Below are 17800 nucleotides of genomic sequence, written 5' to 3'. Positions count from 1 at the left end.
ATTTTGTGGAAGCAATTGACAATGACTCTTAATTTGAATTTAGAATAAAATAGGTGGTTCATGCTACAATGATGTCTACAACATTCAGCATCCTTAAATTAATAATAATATCCCTGTTGAAGTACTCAAACCAATCTTTATTTAAATTGCATTCACAGGCACTGTAAGTTCTATTTTACAGTCTAAGTACTACTGTCTGCACTGATCTGAAAATACATTTCAGTCACCAATATGACAAATATTTTGAATAGGCCTTTTTATTTAAGCAATTCAAAACCTATTACCTTCACATCAAAAATGACTCCACTTAAATCTATTCAGACTGATTAATATTAGCAATAAAGTAGGAAGTACCAGAGTAGAAACTGTCAAAAATAACATATAAGATATTAACAGATGTTCAGTCAGTCTTGCTCAGGAAAAACCCAAGATGTCAACATAGGCTTCAGTCCCATTTACCCACCCTGCTTCACTGGAAATTACTATTTATCTCATTTTGTGGGGAGTTTCTGAACTTATAACAAAGTTTCCTATATGGTTTACCTACTGCTAAGGTCAGGAATACATTAACTGCACAAAATGTCAACTCATCACAAACTTAACAAATCCAAACGCAATTTAAGCATATATGTGGAAAACCAGCACCAAAAAGCCTACACTCAGTTACTAACTTGAATGCTACATCCTATCAGGACTAACACACTTGACTGCCATGTGCCTCCGTGCTTCAGGAACACCTAATGTTGCTGCTTAAATGAGAAGAGCATAGGAGCATTGACTTTTTCCCTGCATTGAGCAGGAGACTGACCCTTCAGGGGTTTCTTAAAGCCTCAGACACCTTATGATCCTTTCTATAGGTGTCTGGAAAGGGACCCTTACTGTCTTCATTTTACCTACTGCATGTACTGCGCAATAGCCTGTAGATAGATTCCCTTTCTGCAAATCCTTTTTACATGCTTCTATATGACAACACAAGTAGCCAACAAGCTCCAAAGGCAAAGCTCTAAAGCCCTCTGAATCATTCAAATGGTACGGTAGGAACAAGATGGAGGAGTTGGTGCTAAGTGATCTTTATTTTTAGCAGACATTTCTTAGGGAGTTTCAAACATGAGCCTAAAGTAGCTCCATCATAAAAGCAGCATGTGCAAACGTGACAAGTGACAGGACAGGTACAAACCTACTTTGGATTCAGATTTCAGAAGTAAAGCCACGACTTCATTTCAGGAGGGTATCCAACATACAGACCATCTTGTACTACTCAGGGCACAGACAAAATGAAGTTATTTTTTTGTGTCAAGAGCCCTTATAAAAAGCTATTCCATCTTTCACTATAGGAACACAATCACGAAGCCTTTACACAAGATTTAACTCGTCATCTTGGTGAATCATCAAGAATGGTCTATATCCTTTCTTATTAAGTACATAGTACTACTCAAGCTTTGTGAGTCCTTTGACAATTTTCACAAGAAGGAAAAGCGTAATTCAGATCCCATTTGAAAAATGATACAACCTGCAGCTCTTAATCTGCATATATTACATTTAAAACTACTGCCAAAATGAAATACTAGCCATAGTATACACAGTTACTGAACCCTGAAGCAGATTTAAGCAGTATTAGAGACCACACGTAAAGCATTAGCGCACTACCAGTGTACCCTAAAAACTTGTCACTAGATTTAAACTAACCATGCTTAAGATACCTGCACTACCAAAGCTCATCTTAGTAGGGAATCTTCCATCCCTGTATTTTGTACTATAGTTACAACAGTGTACAACTGCTTACCAAGCATTATGAAAGCCTCATGCAGCCATCAGCTAGACAAAGCTGAGTTATCTTCCCCTGCTTATCTAAAAGTCACTTTGAGCAACTCTGGAGCTTTGCCAGTACTCCCCATCCCACATGATGGAGCCAGGGTATATCACACTGGCAATCCATAATCTAGTCATATGTCACATCTTGTTGATAAATCCCAAAATGCAATTCACACCTAAGTCACAATTTACTTGAAATGATCACTATACCAGAAACTTCAGCAAACACCCACAAGTGCTGATGGAGCTGGTTGATGTCAATGACAAAGCCACTGTTTTTGAGGGGTCATGGTGATTGGGGGGAAAACACTGACTGTAAGAAAGCACGTATGAGTCCTATGTTCAAGATCGAAGAGGGAGATCTGAAGAACAATAGGATAAGACTAACCTTGACTCTTTGGAAGATGAGGCAGCAAGCAGCCCTTGGAATGCCATTTCCAAGCATAAAGGACAAGGTGATTGTGAATAGCCTGCGTGAATATATGACAGGGAAGTCAACATACCAAACTTAGAGCCTTCAATAACAAAACAACACGACTGCCTCTCCAGATGAGACAAAAGCAGACAATGCCATCCTTTCTCATCTGTAGTAGGGCTTTTGATACTATTTCCCATAGCATCCTAACAAAATGATGAGGTACAGGCAGAAGAAATGGACAGTGAGGGGGACTGACAACTGATTTGCTTCTCATGAAATACTGGAGCCCAGAAGAGATTTGTTACCTGAAAGCATGCTAGAAACTCACATTGCAGCATAGGATTCTGCATGCTTAAATACTGCAGAGGAACAGATTCAGACTGATCCAATATTTTTTCCCTCCCTATATCCCTACAATTATTTTCTGCATGGCTAGAAGTATATAAACATTCTTCCAAAGTTACACATCTCTTCCCAATGCTTCCAGAACACCATGCCCTACAAAATACATTTTCTGTCCAATAAAAACCTATCACTGCTCCTGTTTTACAGCATTAGAGACAGAAACTGAAATGAGGCTACCACAAGTATTTGTGTCTAAATCTTTATATTGAATTCGGTAAAACTCAAGAGTTAGCACCAGACACTGTTAGGACTTATTAAAACTCATAGCTGCAACATAACCATAACCTCTCTTACTGAAGGAATTAAGGAGTCTCTGTGTTCTGTGACACTGCACTGATCAAGTGAACCATGAAAATAAGCACCACCTCTGCTTTGGAGCCTGTAAAAGATTAACTATTACAAACAGTTATTAATTCAACCAACTGTTCATAATTTTATCAGCCTGCTGATTCTAACACAAGTTTTCTGGTATCAATTGCTCAGATTCCCAAGACTTCATGTCTGCAGCTTTGTTTACTACCGCACATACTATTGATGTGCAAGTAAGCTGTATGAAAAGGTAAACTTGCACAGAAATAACATGAAGCTACAGGTGAATATGAAGCAACGTAACACTATTGATGGGTTGTGTTTTAACGCCTAAGCCAAAACCATAACTTTAGAAGTTGAAAAAATGCTTTCAGAATACTTATGGAAAAGGCAGCAGCCCAAAGATCCTAATGTATTTGTGTATTCTGGTCCAGAGACTTATGAAACAAACCTGCAGAGGTTATCTGGTGCATGCAGAAGGGACTACTTCCAGCACACCGTTCTGGATCACTTTAACACACCTCTAACCCTTCAGAAGGCCATCACTCCTACTGCCAGCAGACAGAGGCAAAACACTAGTGATACAATTACTGCAGGCAGCACTTTTAGTATTTGTCATCCATTACAGTCCTTGGCTGCAGTAACATAGCTTGGCAGGAAAAACACACCAAGGCAGCTTGTACATCTACCGCCCCATGGGAAAGTGCAGCCTAAAAAAACTCATGTGGAAATTATGTATGAGCTTCAACAAATTGGATGTTAAACTCTCAGCTTCCAAATTATTTTTTTAATTAGCACAGGGATAACATTACTATCCCTTCCACATACTCAATAGCAGGTGAATCCAAATATCTTTACTGTGTATGAAGATACCTATTACTCAGAGTTAAGCAGATTACTTCCACATTCAGTTGTTCCCAAATATTATTCTATTACACTAGATGGAACTAGATGATCTTAAGGTCCTTTCCAACCCTAACAATTCTACACTTACTCTCAAAGTCAGTTGAATCATTTAATATAATTTTAGCTCACACTTCCCTACAACTATGATAAACCCTGAAAGATCACCTTATGGACTCATTCCAGCTGCAACTCAAAGAAAGGAAACACCATCTCTTGCCAGCAAGTCAGTTTCTGCAGGAAAGGAGTGAGATCAAAGTCTGCAGTAAGCCTGTGTCTTCTGCAGGACCACTGAGCTTACCCATGTAGCACCTTCACTGAGGAAAGTAATCTTCCAACTTGTGAGGTATCTGCCAAAAAAAGGGTTGGGTTTTTTTTTTCCTTAAGCACGTATTTCTAGCATTCACCTAGCAGAATATTATTCAAGTTTCCAGCTTTAAAGAAAACAAAACAGACCATGATTTATACCTGCATAAATATCTGGAATAACTACCCAGTTAAGTTTAAGGTATGTTTCAGTAAAAGCTAAAATATACAAGTTTCAGTAGCACTTATAGTATGGTTTTACTTGCCATAGGAAACAGTTACAAATGATATTTTTATCTAAACGCATATTCATGTTTAGCTTAAAACTAAATACTTCCTTCTAAGTCACATATTTCATGTTTGTAAATGCATTTCCAAGAAGCATCTTCAGTAAAAAGTCTTTTTAAAAGCCCAAGATCATGTTTCTCTCCAACAGACATAGTTGTATTATAGCTGCAAGAAGCAGAACACCTGCATGATGTTCTATGCAACTGCTCAGCAGTCAAGATATTACAAATTCATTTGTCTTACAGATTTGTTCTGAAGACAGCTTAAAATTTAATGCTTATATGGAAGTGGAAAATGTGATGTCTCTGCTTTCCTGCAGTTTCAGAAGCCACATCCTCAGGTAGTTGCATGATGAATTCATTTTAGAAGTGTTACTGGTTTAGTTTTAACCCAGCCAATTTCAAACCCCCAGCTTTAACTGCACACTATTATTTTTTCCCCAATGATGCCCACGTGTAATGAACATTATGGGAGTAATTCCTAAATTTAATAGCTTACGTAGCAGATTTCAGTGCACTTCTGCAGATTTTGCTCAGAATAGTCAACTACTAGAAAGTACATGCACAAGGCAATTGGCATACTGCATCTACAAGCACAGAACAATTCACGGCCAGGGAAGTACACCTACATTCAAGGTGAGACAGCAAAGACAAACCTGAACTGTTCATATTGAGATCAGTAGTGCTGGCAAAATGCAGAAGCTGCTGCTACTACTTACGCCTTCATAAGCCCATATATTCAAGTTTCTGCTCCATCACTTCTGTCTGCCAAGAAACAGTAAGAAGAGTGCCAACACCAAGAACCTGAGGTGTCATTACTCCCTGGTTCAGTGACATTTGAATTGCTTCTCTATGGGAAAAGAAATTGATGCTCCATTTTGCAGAAGTACTGAATCAAGTTACCTTCTAGATGTAGCAGAGGACAAAAGAGATGCATTTAAAAAAATGCAGCTGCATAAGAAATTTAGGGTCTGGGTGCACAAACCAAGGACAGGTAAGTCAGCAATAACCACTTAATATGGTACACTGTTTTTACCACTCCTTGCTACTAGACAGAAGCAAAGCGTAAGTGTATGTGGGAAGAACAAAAGGCCAAACCAGTAATAACGGGTACTTGTATTCCCACAAATAAGCCTTCCTATAGAATCACAGAATCATAGACTGGTTAGGGCTGGAAAGGACCTTAAGATCATCTAGTTTCAACCCCCCTACCACAGGCAGAGACATCTCACCCTAGACCACTCCACCTGCTCCTGCCCAACCAACATAATGAATGTATATATTAGTTTCAATTCTCTTCTTGATCCATTCATTTTCTAAGTGCAGGAATTAATAACCTAGTTCCAAACAGAACCACCCAAAAATGCTGGAATGTGCTACTTTCACATAACCCCCCAAAATAAAGGTGCATAACTGAATTGAAAAGGATCTGTCTGTTCACTGATAATAAATCTGTAAAGAACATTTAACAAGGGAAAACTTAAACTCTTCCTCGAGCCACCAAAATAACTAATTTAACATATTATATTCCAAATGATTATAGCTGTATCTTAAAAATACAAAGATAACACTAAATTATCACAGAGAGATGGAAATGAGGAAAACCTCCCCCACCCAAATAAATTAATACCGTTTTTATTTTACCCTTGCATAATAACTATCTATTGGCAGACGCCTTGACAAAAGGCAAGGAATTAACTATGTAGCTGGCCAGGAGCATCTATTCTTTTTAATCTATTTTTTTTAAGGGGCCATCTGCTCTTATTTCTTCATTTCATGGCCTAACTTGAAACCACATTCACTATTCTGTTAGCATTTCAACTGGTTACCTGTAAAAATTTCAGGTCAGGATAGCTGTCTTGATAAAGTACAAGAAGGTAAAGAGGGAAAAAGGGTTATTAGCAGAAGCCAATTGACTATAACTGACAGAGCTCAAACAGCTGATTAGTCATCAATAAAACAAAGGGAAAAATAATGCTCTAACATTTGTTTTATTACAACAGAGCTTGATATCCATTACTGACAAGCACATACAATCATGTTTTAGGGTGCCAAACCTGAACTGGTTTGCTTTCTGCATTCCCTGCACTCAGCTTTTTTAGATGACTCTGCAGAAAAGCTTCACATCTCAGCTTCAATAACAGTACTAAAACCTTCCAAATGAGGCAGCTGAAAATACCTCATGCAAATGCTGACAAGACATGAGCAGCATCATTTGCAGACTTACAAATAATGAGTAGTTAGTGCTGAAAAATTTACTACCAACTACAGTTTGAGCTGTACCCAGCTATTACTCCAATACAACTAAGCAAAGGATTCTGAAAGAACTGTACAGAATGAAACCAACAGCTTTACATCCTACTTCAACCAAATGGGAAGGAAAAGTATTTGATTCAAGTTTTTTTTCCTATGTGTTCCACTGTTTTCCCCAGCAGAAAGACCAAGCAGGAGGCTATCCAGCAAGCTGAGTACTTTTTTTAGTGCCTAGAGTACTCGACTTCCCAGCATCATGTTCATGCAAGCTATCATAATAGGTGTAGCCTTCCAGCCTAGATAACCAGTCATGGAAAGCTTTGCTCATTGCCATTGACAAACATAAGGGATCAGTGCCTTGAGGACCTACTCAGAGGCAGAAAACACATTATGTTAGCATAATGCACAGCATATCACTGAAGTCTAAAGAAACTGTGATCTACAGGTTAAGCAAATCACATTTTCCTCTATCAGGGTATCAATTTAAAAAGGGTAATTTGTCTAGAGCTCTTCACAGACCTGATTTCACAGCCAGCTACTTGCCACTTATGTGATAATGAAATACACATTGGCATTTTTAATTAACCTTATATTGAACTATGTGAACTATTACTTTACATTCTAAATGAGGCCTATTATTTCTGGAGATTTGTAAATTCTGCAAATGCATCTCTGCACAAATGATTGATAAATAACACTAAACAGAGAATACAGGGAAATTACCATAACCAGCTGTATGTGATCTTCTAAGAGGTTCAAATGTAAAAGCCTAGCAAAGGAATTGCTTTAAAACTCGACTGAGGACTTCTCAAATTGGACAGACTGACAGCTGTCAAGTTGAAGTACACCTCAAGAATACATCAAGAGATCAGCCCAGGCCAACGCTATTTCAGGTCCCATCTGCATCCCAGTTGTATCTGGAAATCCTGTGTCCAAACAGCCACAGCAATTCCATCTATATTTGAGCTTGTGGCCAAGGTATGAGCAGTAAAGACAAATACCTATGAGATGGCCAAGCAGAAAGACGCAACCAATGCTAATTTCAAACTGGTCAGTTACCAATTAAAGCCTTCATACCTTGAGCATCAATTTTACCTGCACTCAGGGAAGCTCTGAAAATAACACTGACAAAATGATTCTCTAAGCACTCAAGCCACGGTGATCTGTATATTGGCTTTTGGAAGGGAACTGCATTTTCAGCTGCAGAACACATCTGGCCGCAAGCGAAAACCGCTGGCTCCCCAACAACAGCTTTCCTCAGGGGACTGGCACCCCTTTCCTAAGATCCCGCTTCCCGGCAGAGCTGGATGGGCTGAGCGCCGGCTCCCCCTCCTGACACAGCGCCCGCACTGCAGCACCGCAAAGTGCCAAACGATTCCAAACCATGGTCTGCAAAGCCCTTCGGAAAAAGCTCAGCCCAGAATGCATGATATACTACTCACTGAGCCCCGGTGACCTGTCTCTAATACAGAGTTCCCTGACCCATACAGAGCAACCAAAAGCCTTCCTGGCGAAGTTATACCTTCAAACATCTCAGCATCGCTGTATTTATGATACTGTATAGCTACATTACAGGAAAACCCATTGTGCAACACTTCAGCTTTTTCCACAGTGTGCTCATATTAATTGCTTGAAATCCCCAAATTCATCAAAAATAAAGCTGGAAGAACTCTTCAGAGGTCCTTAATTCCTTCACAAGCACTTCATAGACTACACTTAGGTTATTCCCAGCATTTTCTTCACATGGCTTAACAGGTTTCTGTGAAGACTTTAAGCATCTGCAGAAAAAATGCCAGAGCAGATACAGTAAGCTTTAAAAGCATGATAAATCTTCTGTTTTATGCTTTTATACAGTAGGACAATAAAAACCTAATCATTTTTCCAGACCATGGATGCATGGTATAATAAAAAGGTCAAGGCTGTAAGATAAGCGAAAAGAATCTTTAAGCTCAATTTGTTGCACAAGACAAACTGGACCAAAGTAGTCCTCTCCACACTGACGATCTAGCACTAAGGAGCCACATTCCATCATGCAGAGCAGTCAGCCTAAGATATCATTAGGATAGCTCTAGAAAAGCAGCACTGATTAACTAGAGCTCAGGATAAAGCTGCAACCCATCTGCTGTGAAGCAGGAAGGGAAGCAGATTAGCTCTTCCATGCACATCAGGATTTAAATGGAGAAACTGAGTCAAATAATTAGTAATAAACTCTTACTTTGGGAAACTCTTTCACATGCTCTGAAAGCCTGGGGGAATCACAGCAAGGAAGGTAGAACCCTCAGCAATGACACTACCTTTCTCACTGGAATTAGGACTTGTTGATCCTGAAAAAAGCAGGCTGGAAGTGGTCATGAAACAAAGTGAAAATCCAGGTTTCTGAACTTCCATGAGTGTACAAAGGGACCAAAACATTGAACTTGAACTGTGTGAAAAGAAGTCTAGAAGGAAAACACTTTTCCTGCAAACTCAGGAAGGGTTATAGGGTTTAAGTCAAGCATAACAAAAAGCCATGAAATAAGGTAGACGTGATGAACTTCATGCTTTTCACTTTTGCAAAAGGGAAGTTTATCACTTAGGATTAGTTAGGAGGTGGGCAGGAAAGGGCAGTTTCACTTTACTAGTTTACCTCATAGAGCTGTATCACTCTAGTCTACATACAGGGTTATCACATTTCCTCTTGGTAACAGGAGAAAAGCAACAGAAAGCTCCTTAGCCCTCAGATACTGAGGATGTGATCTCACAGAGCAGAAACTCTACTGCTGACCAGAGGCACACCAGGACTGGTGCTTCATCACAGCCTCTAGTTAATTAGGACATTATGAACTAATAATGAAAAATGTTGTCCATTATCAGTAACCAGAAAAGGAGACACATGAAAGGAAAAACAGATGCATTAAAAGCAGTCCTTCCATTTCTACATCTTTTAAAAACATCATTATTATCCTAAAGTAGCGGGAAAACACGGCTGAAAATATCTAAAACCTTTTGCTTTCAAACACGTGTGCTATCCAGAGTACTGTTACTGGATAATCACAGGCAGTAAGAGACCACAAATGCATTTATGCTCCAAGCACTCAGTAAGTGCAGAAGCAGTGTCAGAGCAACAGAAGGAATTTTTACTTCTCACTAGATTTTTTTCATCTACAAAAAGGCACCTTCCTCTATTCCTTTTATTCAATGCAAATGCATTAATAAAGTTGAAGAAAAAAAAATAAATCAGCAAATCCTCAAAGGATTTGGAACCTGTCACTACATTATATCAAGATCAGCATAAGCAGTTGTAACTACTTTTTTTTTGATTAAGCACAAAAACAATAGGTTTACTGAAATGATTTCTGATCTTTCAGGTTTCAAATTATTTTGTCAAGAAATTCTTCCTAGGAAATAAAGACCTATAGAAGAAAACCTATAAAGGCCAAAAGAAAGTGAAAGATTTACCAACTACAAGAATTAAACTGACATTTGTTTGCTGCCTTGCAGCTTTGTTGTTGTTTGTCTGCTACCTGAAGCCAAAAGCCTGATAAACACATCAAAATAAGAAATGGAAGGCAGCCAGCAGAAACAGCAACTGGAAATGGAGACCAGGAAGGAAGGAAAACCATCTTACTTTGTAGTTTCTTATTATAACTTGACAATACACTAAAATAAGGAAAAATGACAACACAAAAGTGATAAATTTCTATTAATGAGTTCCAGCAAAGACATATTTTGAAACAGGATAAGCACACAAAGAATAAAGCATGCACTGCTCATCTGTTGAAATAATCAAATACAGCTTTCTTCGTTCCACCCCTCCAGTTACTACTCCAATTCACTCCTTGTCATGAACAGTCAGCTTACATCTATCCTGTATCCCAAGTCATTGACAGATCTATAAAGAGCTTAACAATTTAGCTGAGGTCAAAAACCCAGAATTGCATCCCATTCTGAATCAAAGATGGGACGAGAAAAAAAATCTACCAGCGCTTAGATTGCAGAGTTAATCATCTGGTGCTAAAGCAGCATGCTTTATTTTTCATTTGCACTTTTTGGCTAGACATTTCATCATCAGTTTAAAGGGCCTATTATCCCCCTTATTGACCTCTGTGACAGTAGCAGGGCACTCAAACCACCAGTTAATGATCATGGTCACAAACCAATCAGATCAGCAAGAGGCATACAGACCTCCAAGTTTGCAAAGCACTGAGTTTTTTAACATGATCTTCTCAAAGGTTAAGATGCATGGACTTTTATAGCTAGAATGTCAGGAAAATGAAAATCCCTAGTCTATATGCCCTCACGGCTTTAGCTTAAGGTGACAAAAGTACTAATTTTCTACCTGGTGCTGTACTTGTAAGTCACCTCAATAGCAGTACATGGCTCTAAAGTAACTCCTAGAGCTACCACCCCCACCATGCAGCTCCCACTGAGCCCTGACTTCCCAGGACTCGGGGGTAGATAACCCCACTTTATCACGATATTCCACTTGCCCAGTTTGAACATTTTGTCTTTTACCTTTTCTTTGCTAAACAGTATTAATAATGTAAGAATTAAGATTGCAAGACTTCTGCAGAGCTCAGCTAAGAACAGTTTGTTAATTCACCAGAAAACATTAGGTGTGTCAGTTACCAGTTAATCCATTTAAACATGCTTTTTACTGACACTGCTAAATACTAATTAAAAAGCCACGCAGTACCACACTGAATACTTTCCCAGGCTACTCTGAATGTTGATATCCAGTTCTTTCAAATCAAAGCACATCTTAAATCCTTTTGTTTCTTAACGATACTTGAAGTTGGTGGGGAAACTCAGAGGGCAGAAAGGCCACATACATAGATTTTTAAGTACATGTAAGCCAAGTCAAACAAGCCACAGGCCACCAAAGCAGCCAGTCAATGCTGTGACCTTCCGATTTCTCCAGTAAATACATACTCAGAAGGTTACAGTTTTAATTTGCATGGCTGGTGTCAGAAAGGATTGAAAGTGACAAACCATGCCAGTCTAAATTTGAAACCTTTAAATTCAATCTCTCTCACTGACTGCCAAAGTAAGTGTGCAAGTGAATTAGAAGTCAGCTTCCGACTAAATGTGATCATCAGTGAGTGGCTGCAGGCTAGAGTCATGCTTCAGAGCAGATGAGCCTAGGGTGAAGTATGTATGATTATCTTCAGCTGCATTTCACAGCAGCCCTGTTAACATGACCAGAATATCTGATAAATCACTTCCCCAGCCTTTTAAGAGAGCAAGACTGGAATCTAATTGTTAATAAATCTTATGACTTTCCCAATGCAGTTCCACTGCAGTAAAAGCAAAGCACAACCATCACAAAAACATGAACTTCTGAAGTGTTACTGAACAATGAAAGCTGAGACATCAGGCACAATCTCTGAAATACTCCGTTTTCACTCCAAGTCTTATTACTTCTCATGCTTTTTCAAGAAGACAGCAATAGAATAAAAGTCAGCCTTCCCTGTTTTTATGGTGCTGCCACACCATACCATTCCTACCACTGTCACTTCAATTTCTCATCATGCTGAGCCTGCTGAGTGACCAGTTGCACTCACATTTTCATAGACTTCTGTTTTGAAGTCTGATTACTGGAAGACAACAGATTTTATTCTTTCTAGTTAACCTCTAAGGAAGACAACCTAGTAACCTGCTGTTCAAAAAAATCCATCTGAAGAATATATCACAAAATTCACTATTTTATTCAGATTTATAACCTTAAAAAGTAATCTTAAAACTCCCTAAGTTCCCTTTGGCTATATTTGCTTTACAAAATACGCGTGACCTTGATAACGCATTTTGCCAGCCTCCAAGAGCAGGCCACTTGGAGCAAGCACTGCTCACATGGCTGAGACTACAATGAGAAGGAGAGTTTGAGGTGACACAGCAAGGGAGTACACATTACACCATTAGGGACTTGGAATGTGTGGCATCACACATCTGCTCCATGCCATGAAGCACCTGTCCTTCAGAGGAAAGTAGATGATTCAGTAACAAGCTGATTAACATTATAACATATGCATGTCACTTTACTACAGATAATCAAATACATCTTTTAGATTTGTGAAAAACTAGAATTCCATTTGTGACAAATTAAAGGAAATTCTTCTTCAGTGCCCAGGTGTGCTTGCATACCAAGAGAGACTTATTAAAAATTAGTAACTTCTATGGAGCCATAATTCACTAAGCTCCTACTTCAAGCATTTTCAGTAACCTATCCTTTAGCTGCTATAAAAATCAGACAGTTAATACCCTCCACAATGCAGAAAGTCAGTACACTTTTCCTTACACACCATTCTCCTTGATATTTAGGGAGGTACTAGTCTATTTGATTATTGAGCTACTCATGTGACAAGAAACAGCAACCCTCTACCAATCACTACTAGACACATGGCTAATATACAGCTAGCATATACAGCCATCTACTGATAGGAAGGCTTCCTATTCCTGTACATCTTGTTGACAATTTAAAGGACACCTCACCAATTTAAGATATTACCTCAAATCTCTAAGTAGCTAAAATGAGCCTGTAAGAAAGAATTCCACAGGTACAGTCTACACAAGTAAGAACTGTCATTCAGCAGTGGCACCAGGACTCATTGTCTTCTGACATGAGGATTTCAGCTGCCCTAACACTGATTACAGGGCTCTCCTCACCCATGTATTTAACATTACACAAACCAAACAAGTGCCAGACATCTGCTTGAATGTCTCCACTGTCTGTATCAACATGTTTTATTTACAGTTAGCTTCTTCAATCTGCAGTTTCACATACTTCACCCAGCATTCACAAAATACTTGTCATCAATCAATACTATGCATAGATGTGAAAATAAACTCTTCTTGCAGGTCTTTCAATACTTTTACAGCATCACTCATGAACTAAGTTATGGCCATCAATATTACACTTGCACATTTACCACCATTTACATACCAGCCCAAGTGCAAAGTCAGCCTTCAAAATAAAGCTCTCAAAGGTTGAAAAGCAAAGCTGCTCAGTGCCTCGCAATGATAAACACAAAGAACCAGCCTGCCCTGAGAACAAGAATCACTTGCACATACAAACACATTTTTCAGATTTTTGCATAAAGATGAACACCTGAGAGATACAAATAGGAAAAACACAAATACACATGGACTAAGTGCTTACTTCCCAGAGCCTCATCTTCCCCAAGGCTCTTCAACTACGGAACTTAAGATTAATGGGACATAATGTTCCACTCCCCATTGCCTGGTACCAGCTGCAAATTAATCCTATTTGCACGGTCACCTTACCACACATGCAAAAATAAGTATACTTCCAATCTGTAACATGTATAAAGGCTTACAGGTAAAAATAACCCTTTAGAATGGCTTAGTGTTCAAGTATACCAGCAAATCATCTTAATTAGAATGAAGGATATACTCTGGTCTCCTAGAAAAGGCTCTTATTGCTTTGAATTTTAAGCAGCATCTGAATGTTCCAATGACTATTCAGAGCAAAATTTAAGCAGGCTTGCAGTTGTGTCCCAGAGAGAAGTTGTCAAATACCTGAACGATTTACAACAGGAAACATCAGCACTTTATGGGCTGCGCAGGAACAATGAAGGACACAGATTTTAATGCTTTCAAAATGCTTAAAACAAGGTTTTATTAGGGCAAGAGAAGATGCTGACATCTCTTAATTCTGAGATACATTAATAATACTGCCCACAAAAGTATTGCTGCAGCATCTTATCACATTATTCTTTCTCAGCTGAAAGGCTGCCCTGGAGCTCAAAGCATGTCAAGCTCCACTTTTTCCTGTATCATTTAGAATTATGCCATAAAATTATATCATATCCAAATTGTAATTTGTAATTACAAGTATAATATGCAAATGTGTCCACTTCCATATGAGTACTACAATTAACAGATTTTGGAAGTCAAACACAGGACTTTTCCTTAGAAGGCAAATTTCAGCACAGATGAAATTTTGTTGACGATTTCTGTCGTGTCTAAGCAATACAGACACTTCAACTCCTTCAGCATCTCTGAAGGCTTTACCAATTCAACCATACAATTCTTACAAATCAGTCCTGAGTTTCTATAGAAATCTGGCTGATCTATAGCATTTTGATTCAAGTAAATACAGACAGTAAATGTAATGCTACCAAGGCATCAAAATGCTGTTACATAATTAAGCTGGTTATTTTAAGCACTTAAAAACCTTTGCTAAGACATTCTCACACATACCTGGAAGAAGTCAAACTTTGACACACATTGCATTCTCACTTGAAAAGCTAAAAAAATCCTGTTTAAAACATGATAAAAGCCCTTTCATTTGCTTGCTCACAACTACCACAGAAAGAGCTCAGTTGACCTGATACATGAAGTACAAGCCACAACTATTGCATATACATTTCCACTAACAGTTGCCTTCATCTAACTGGCCAGAATTATCAGTAACCGCTTTTATTTCTGAATTATAGTCAAGTCAGTGCCATCACAGGAGGGTTTGTAAAGTATCTCCTCCTGAAGCCACGCAATTCCCACTTGTATTATACAGTCACTTCACCTTACTTAGTTCCTTGGTGATCCAACTGCTAAATCATCTATTTTACATGAATATTATATAAATTTACATTTTAAGCTGCAGTTTGATAGTCACCCTGCTTAATCTTTTTTTAACCTCTCTCCAACATGTGAAATACTTAAGATTTAATGCAAGACTTGATTTTTCAAAGTAAGCAAAAAAATCTAGAATCACACTAGAGAAAAAGAGGTTGGATCCCTGTCCATTACACTGTTCCACTGACAATGTAAGTTATCATTGGAACTGAAAGCAAGCATGCAGATACCAAATATATACAATAAAAGCAGGCAGAAGGTTACCTGTCCTCTAATTTCTCATTTCAATGAGCAGCTCAAAGTATCATACTTAGCCCTCATAAGTCACAATTTTGGTAGCAACCATATAACCATATCTAATTCCATAAATGCTGGTTTTAAAACAGTAAATCAGATCTGTAACACCCTAAAGTAATTTACATATGCAATAAAGGTTCAACACAACATGGAGAATAACTTCACAAATTTGCAGCCTTAAGTTCTCAGCCATCAAGCTAAATTTTAACAAATTTAAAGCAAACAATAGAAATCTCTACTTAATACGGTTCTCCTTCTACTGTCAATACCAGCACTATCACAAATTCAAAGGTAGGAAAAATATCCAAAATACCAACAATCCAAGGACATGCAGCTACAAATCACAAGGCATTCCACAGCCAAAACTGACAGTTACCCCTAATTCCAGAATGTCAGACAACACTCAATTCTCCTGATTTAGAGATGGGCATTCACAGTCAATGATACATCAAAAACTATAACAATGCATTAGAAGAAGCCACATTGATCTAGCCCTATTCCTATTATGGAAAGTAAAGTACACTCACACAGCTTTTCAATCATGTCAGTTGAAGCCAAAATCATTTTAGGTGTCATTAAGTTACGTTACAAGATTAGTTTGTAACTTATTTCACTTAACCACCCCAAGCACTGCACCAAGTGTTCATCTCTTTAGAGCTATACTTGAAAGTCACCTGCCAATTATACAACAGATCCAAATGTATAATCATATTGTAAATCACACAGAATTACTTTTCTGATCAGTACAGCATCACTGAAACAGCACTTTAAAGCACATCTGACATGTCAAACACAAAAGGGATGGGGATCACTTGTTACATAAACGCAAAAAGAAATATTTGGGGGGGTTTAAAAGATTCACCAAATGCAGTGTTAAATCTTAATACATTAGTTAGAGCCAAAAGTTTCTAGGAAAGGACATAGGTTGCAAGCTTTTTTATATACATACGTAAAAAATAATTTATTGTTCAGAAACTATTTAGTAGGTTTAAAAAGGAAAACCTTTCCGGGTTTTAATCTACTGTAAACCCTGACAGAGTACATAAAACCCCTGCTGTTCTACACCAGGATACCACTTGGTATCATAACTCAAGGCGGTGAGCGGCCATCCCTTCGCTATTATGAAACACCTCTATGGAAGCGGAGCAATTGGGGAAGGCGGCCCAGCCTTTGCTCCGGTTCGGTCTGATGCTGGGAAGACACTGGGACCGACGTGGGTAGCGCAGACCCCCCGGCTCCTCCTCGGCGCACAGCGCGGGGAGCGAAACAGCACTTACAGACACAACCCAACCCCACCAAGCGGTGCGGAGCGAACAGCACCCCCTTCGCGGAGCATCCCCTCTAACTCCTGCTCGTCCCTCACCTTGGTTGACCAGCCTCAGGGCGTGAGTGAAGGACGGGTCCAGAGAGTCCTTCTCGGCCATCAGCTCGGGCAGATACTTCTCATCCATGGCGGCGGTGGCCTGGAGCGGCGGGGCGCCCGGTGCCCCCACAGAAAAGGGAGCAGCGGCGGCGGCGCGGGTCCGAGTCCCAAGCGGTGTCAGCGGTAAATCCTTTGAGGCAGCGCTTCCCCCCGGCCGCCTCCCGCCCGGGGCGGCGGGGACGCATCCAGAAGGAAGCGCCGCAAGCCCCTGGCAGGGAGCGGGGAGGGAAGGGACGCTGGCCGAGTGGACACCCCCAAAACAACCGGACAAGGGGTGCGTAGAAATCCCTCAGCGAAGGTGCAAGGGTCTGGGAAAGGGGAAAAGACGCTGCCCGGGAGCCGCTGACCCAGACGGGACAGGCTCCTCACACAAACACGCGTAGAACAGGCGGAAACCAGCGGACTACAGACCAGCACAAGCACCACCGCTGCGCGAACTAAGCAAGTGAGCCCCTCGGTGCTAGGTTTAAATACTCTCGCCGAGGCCCCCACCCCAACCGCCCCCGAGCCCCGCCCCGGACCTTTGTCCCGCCTCCCAGCTCCTCCCAATGGGCGGTATCTTCCCGCCTACTCAAATGATGGATCCTATTGGGTGGTGGGTCTTGGCAGTCAGAGGCGGCCGCAGCTTCGGATTGGTGAATCCGTGCCCCCTCCCACTTCCCGGCGTCTGTCGCGCGCCCGCCGTTTGCTGGTGCGCAGGCGGCGCTGAGGTAATAGTGGCACGGCGGCTGGAGCTGGGCGGGTGTGAGGCATTGCGCGGAGCTGGGTCTCCATTAAAATCCATTAAACAGCGGACCATCCCCTGGGAGCACA

General features: G+C 40.0%; 1 protein-coding gene across 4 annotated transcripts in view; it reads right to left on the bottom strand.

Moving 5' to 3' along the window:
- Positions 1-17378, bottom strand: part of KHDRBS3 (KH RNA binding domain containing, signal transduction associated 3) — an 89451-nt gene extending 72073 nt beyond the window's left edge. For all 4 annotated transcript variants that reach the window (XM_061374142.1, XM_061374143.1, XM_061374144.1 and 1 more), the window contains exon 1: positions 16928-17378. In XM_061374142.1, the coding sequence (XP_061230126.1) occupies positions 16928-17015 (88 nt within the window). In that variant the 5' untranslated portion in view covers positions 17016-17378. The remainder of the gene's footprint in view (positions 1-16927) is intronic.
- Positions 17379-17800: the final 422 nt, after the last annotated feature.

Source organism: Neopsephotus bourkii, unplaced genomic scaffold (assembly GCF_033783945.1).
Source record: "Neopsephotus bourkii isolate Nb327-2 ecotype Australia unplaced genomic scaffold, CSIRO-AGI_Nbou_v1 NB_1637, whole genome shotgun sequence".
NCBI lineage: Eukaryota > Metazoa > Chordata > Aves > Psittaciformes > Psittacidae > Neopsephotus > Neopsephotus bourkii.
Note: the sequence above shows the minus strand (reverse complement) of the source record. Positions and strands in the feature narration are given on the sequence as shown.